Genomic DNA, 5854 nt, shown 5'->3' on the forward strand with positions numbered 1-5854 from the left:
GACGTGCACGTTCCTGAGGTTGTGTGTGTGACGTGCACGTTCCTGAGGGTGTGTGTGTGACGTGCACGTTCCTGAGGTTGTGTGTGAGACGTGCACGTTCCTGAGCGTGCACAGACAGAGCAGCTGCAGCTTTTGTTCACTTCCTGTAGTCCTGCAGTTTTCAAGCTGAAATGAAAAAGCATCATGAAGATGAACTTTACAGTCTCTAGTTACCTGTTCATAGAAACACATGGAGGTGTCTCACCTGGTGACTCACAATAAAATATGTAACTTTATGAACTCTAATGAACTTATAATGATGCTCCTGCTCTCTGAAGGTGAACCCATGGTACCACACCATCTCTCAGTCGGACAGTCTGACCAGTTTGATCAAAATCCTCCAGTTTAAAATCCTCACTGCTCAGATGAATCCTCCTCAAAGATACTTCCTCCTCTTCCTCACATCTTGTTCTTTGGGAAACCTTCAAAATGAAAACAGGACATTTGTGTCTACACAAAAACATTGTACAGAGGAGGTCAAGCTTATTTTATATTTCCTATATTCTCCCTAGTTTTATTTTTTATTTCCTAGAACTTAAACAAAACTCCAGTTCTGATGCATCTCTGTTGATAATGAACCAAAGCTGCTGAAATAGTGAGTATGCTTGATGCATGCTCAATAATCCAGGTAGAAAAATCCAAAAAAGTTCAATCTGGTCCTCTGGACATTCAAAAAAAACAAAAACAAAACAAAGCAAAAAAATGTAGAAACGTTTCGTCTCTCATCCTGAGGACTTCCTCAGTCTGAGGAGCTGTATTCAGCTCAGTCTCTTAAATAGCACCTTCTCAGAGTGGATCAACCAGTTTTGCTGCTGACAACCAAAACCAGCTGATCACATGCTCAAGAAGGACCATCAGCCTAACAATGGATCATTAGCACCTGATGGCTGTTTACTGTTCACAGAGGGCTGAGTGATACTAGCAATCACAGCATTGTAAGAGGGGGACAGTTGAACCTGGAGGCTCCACCCCTGTTTAATGATGGACGATTTCTTTTCACAAAGATGGCCTCCTTTACTCCTCTCTCAAACCATCGTTCCTCTCTGTCCAGGATGTGAACATCTTCATCCCTGAAAGAGTGACCGCTGGCCTGGAGATGAGTGTAGACCTCAGAGTCCTGGCCTGATGATGTTGATCTTCTGTGCTGGGCCATCCTTTTGGCCAGTGGCTGTTTAGATTCCCCGATGTACCATGGACTTTGTGGATAAGGTGAAGGATGTCATCATGGAGACTGATGAAACAATGGTCTCTTTTGATGTCACATCACTCTTTACGTGCATTCCTGTTGATGATGCAGTAGAGGTGGTCAGTTTAAGATTAAAATCAGACACCACTCTGAGCAGCAGGACCACACTTTCCACAGAACAACTGTGTCAACTCTTGAAACTGTGCCTGCATTCAACCTACTTCACATATGGGGAGCAATATTATAGGCAGAAACATGGGTGTGCTATGGGGTCTCCAGTTTCTCCTATTGTTGCCAACCTGTACATGGAGGAGGTAGAAAAGAGAGCCTTGACGTCCTTTTCAGGGACACCACCAAGTCATTGGTTCAGGTATGTTGACGACACCTGGGTTAAAATTAAATCTCAGGAAGTCCAACATTTTACTGACCACATCAACTCTGTGGATAAATACATCAAGTTCACACGAGAAGATGTAAAAAATGGCAGGTTGGCTTTCTTGGACTGTGAGGTCTCAGTCTCTGATAGAGGACATTTGCAAACCGAGGTGTACCACAAACCCACCCACACAGACCAGTATTTACAGTTTGACTCCCATCACCCTTTGGAGCACAAGTTAGGAGTCATCAGGACTCTGTACCACAGAGCAGACAGCGTCCCCACTAGCTCAGGAGCCAGGCAGAAGGAGAAATCCCACACAAGACAGGCTCTAGAGCAATGTGGATATCCTAACTGGGCCTTCCTGAAAGAAGAAACCCAAACAGGACTCCAGTCAGCCAACAGGTGAAAAGGAGGAACCCAGACCCAGACCAGTGGTCATTCCATATGTTGAGGGAGTATCAGAGAAACTGAGACGTTTATTTTCTAAACATAACGTCCCAGTGGCTTTTAAACCCCAAAATACATTAAAGACTGGTTCATCCCAAAGATCCAGTCCCCCGGCACAAACAGAGTAATGTTGTGTATGCTGTTCAGTGTCAGGAGGGTGATCAGTCTTACATCGGGGAAACTAAACAGCCACTGGCCAAAAGGATGGACCAGCACAGACGATCATCATCATCAGGCCAGGACTCTGAGGTCTACACTCATCTCCAGGCCAGCGGTCACTCTTTCAGGGATGAAGATGTTCACATCCTGGACAGAGAGGAACGATGGTTTGAGAGAGGAGTAAAGGAGGCCATCTTTGTGAAAAGAAACCGTCCATCATTAAACAGGGGTGGAGCCTCCAGGTTCAACTGTCCCCCTCTTACAATGCTGTGATTGCTAGTATCACTCAGCCCTCTGTGAACAGTAAACAGCCATCAGGTGCTAATGACCCATTGTTAGGCTGATGGTCCTTCTTGAGCATGTGATCAGCTGGTTCTGGTTGTCAGCAGCAAACTGGTTGATCCATCCTGAGAAGGTGCTATTTAAGAGACTGAGCTGAATACAGCACCTCAGACTGAGGAAGTCTCTTTGATGAGAGACGAAATGTTTCTACATTTTTTTTGTTTTGTTTTGTTTTTGTTTTTTTTGAATGTCCAGAGGACCAGATTGAACTTTTTTGGAGTGAGTATGCTTGTTAGCAAAATATTCCTGTCATCAGATCTCAGTCAGCTTCATTGCAGCTGAACACCGTGTTACACTGAACATCACATCAGCTGGTGGACATAAATACAGTACAGTAATATTATATTCACAAAATAATAACAATAATATGTTCATCTTACTGTGAGAAGTTATCCTCCGAGACCTGACGACAACGGTCTGTCGATCTGAACAGAAAGAAGCTGCGAAGTGCTGAGACATCTTCTGCTTTAACTGAATAAGGACGACCGCTCCAAGATGGCGGCCGAAAATCCTGCGCCGCAGCAGCCGATGAGGGATCTAGTGTTTATATGATGTCTATGGGAGAAACCACATCAAAGATGTTCTGTAGTAAGAGCACTCACTACCTCACGTGCTGCGCGTATGATATGGTGAAGGAAGGATGTCTCACTCTGATTGGAATTCAAATACAAAACATTTTAACAGGGTTTTTTTTTTGTATTGGTTTACTTAACCTGATATTTACTATGAACTTATTTATCACCTCATTTATGTAACTTACTCAAGTGATGAACTTAATACTGTCTTCAAACAAAAGGCAGCACAACGCTCTTTTTCTCTGAGCGGCGAGTTGCGATGATCTGATCATATCAGTGGAATATATTATATATTATTATATTACCCACTTCACTAAAGGCTTTTAATGATGTTGTTGAAGCATTGGATGCTGTGAATTACTGTGCTGCACTTTAGTTAGACCTATCCAAAGCCACTGATAGGGTAGATCGTGACATCTTAAGCCAAAAGCTCTCAGATTTTCTCAGATCACACTGTTGGTTGGTTCTCAAACGATCTCTCAGGTCGGGGGCAATGGGTTCAACACAACGGTACTTCATCTAGCTATTTAAAGGTCACTAATGGTGTGCCACAAGGCTCAGTTTTAGGACATGCTCTTTTTACAATTTATATATATAAAGTAGGTTGAAACATTCCTGATTCCTCCTTGCATCTTTTTGTTGATGACACAGTTGTTTACTGTCGAGTTAACACAGTTGCCATAGTTTTCCAGTTTCTGCAGTCTGCATTTGACATCATCCAGTCTGACTTGTCTAATCTCAAACTGGTGCTAAATGCTGATGAAACTAAAGGGAGGTTGTTTCCAACAGAGGGTTGGTTCCAGCAACTCTTCCTCCCATCTCATCCATGCATGGTGTTCCTACTGAGTTTGTGGATTCTTACAAATACTGACAGACTAGCCTAAATAAATAAAGGTTTAATAAAAAAAATATTATATTACCCATGTTTTACTGGGGGAATATCGAAGAGGACGCACAGCAGCTTTGTAGTTAGTTAAAAATAGTTAACAAGGATGGATTAAGTTAATTCATATGAGTAAACAACACGCAGGAGACATTTGACACGCATCTCGCTCGCAGTTCCACTCAAAGCTCCACTCAAAGCTCCACTCAAAGCTCCCACCTGAGCGGGATGTGGACGCTTCACCTGTGATTTATGAAGTGTTTGGGGAAGAACTGGTCTGAACGGAACTGGGTCTGAATGGACCCACCTGGAGCAGCAACATGTTAGTCATTCAGGGAACATCAAAAACAGTAAACATTTGTTTTATTTTGAAAAGTGTAAAGATTTATCAAGTCTGAGATATCAGAATAATATTTATATGAAATAGGAGGCGTAATATATCAATTTTGTTTTTAATATTGTTTTACTATTTTAATTGTAAAAAAGTGAAACTTGAAATGTAATTTATTTAAATTCCACTTTTTGGTTCTGTTTATTATGTTCACGGTTAAATGGAGAAAACAAACACATAAAAAAGGTAACAGATCATTAATACTTGTTTTGTTCAAATAATGACTTTAACTGCTGGATGTCCGGCCCCTGAGCTGTTGGCTCTCAGTAACTGTGGCCCCTGAGCTGTTGGCTCTCAGTAACTGTGGCCCCTGAGCTGCTGCTCTCAGTAACTGTGGCCCCTGAGCTGCTGGCTCTCAGTAACTGTGGCCCCTGAGCTGTTGGCTCTCAGTAACTGTGGCCCCTGAGCTGCTGCTCTCAGTAACTGCGGCCCCTGAGCTGCTGCTCTCAGTAACTGTGGCCCCTGAGCTGCTGGCTCTCAGTAACTGTGGCCCCTGAGCTGCTGACTCTCAGTAACTGTGACCCCTGAGTTGCTGCTCTCAGTAACTGTGGCCCCTGAGCTGCTGCTCTCAGTAACTGTGACTCCTGAGCTGCTGCTCTCAGTAACTGTGGTCCCTGAGCTGCTTCTCTCAGTAACTGTGGCCACTGAGCTGCTGGCTCTCAGTAACTGTGGCCCCTGAGCTGCTGACTCTCAGTAACTGTGGCCCCTGAGCTGCTGACTCTCAGTAACTGTGACCCCTGAGCTGCTGCTCTCAGTAACTGTGGCCCCTGAGCTGCTGACTCTCAGTAACTGTGGCCCCTGAGCTGCTGGATCTCAGTAACTGTGGCCCCTGAGCTGCTGGATCTCAGTAACTGTGGCCCCTGAGCTGCTGGATCTCAGTAACTGTGGCCCCCTGAGCAGTTTAGTTGGATGGTCCTAGTGTAGAGACTCTCCCAGACCAAACACAGACAGTCTTTAGTAACGGGGATTTTGTTTTCAGCCTGTGACACAAAGCTCAGGGGAAACCAGTGGTTACTGTTTGACCTTTTTACAGTTCCTGATGCTGAAAGTCAATATTTTGTGATGCTTTGTGGTTTTGATTCAGGCCTACTTCTGGGTCTTTAACATTTAATACAATTATATTTGTGGTTTGTGTAGATTTCTTACTCTCACTGACTCTGACCTCCTTATCTGATGAAAAATTATCATCAACTTTTCTTTAATTTGGTGTTTGAGCTGAGTCCAAACAGAGTTTCAGCTGCTCTGCAGTGATTCAGAACCCATGCAAATTTCACCTTCACCATGTAAAATACAAATATAAATCATTTATCAACATTTTTTGTATAAAAGTCGACACGAAGCAGGTGTAAAGTCGACACGAAGCAGGTGTAAAGTCGACATGAAGCAGGTGTAAAGTCGTCACGAAGCAGGTGTAAAGTCGACACGAAGCAGATGTAAAGTTGACACGAAGCAG

The 5854-nt window shown here is 43.6% G+C and overlaps 1 protein-coding gene across 1 annotated transcript in view; it reads right to left on the minus strand.

Moving 5' to 3' along the window:
* Positions 1 to 3575: 3575 nt before the first annotated feature.
* The window catches only part of LOC119420759 (olfactory receptor 146-like), a 4683-nt gene continuing 2404 nt past the window's right edge, over positions 3576 to 5854 (minus strand). The window contains exon 2 of the mRNA XM_037688186.1: positions 3576 to 3603. Coding sequence (XP_037544114.1) covers positions 3576 to 3603 — 28 coding nt within the window. The remainder of the gene's footprint in view (positions 3604 to 5854) is intronic.

Source organism: Nematolebias whitei, chromosome 14 (genome assembly GCF_014905685.2).
Source record: "Nematolebias whitei isolate Nwh7 chromosome 14, NemWhi1, whole genome shotgun sequence".
NCBI classification, from domain to species: domain Eukaryota; kingdom Metazoa; phylum Chordata; class Actinopteri; order Cyprinodontiformes; family Rivulidae; genus Nematolebias; species Nematolebias whitei.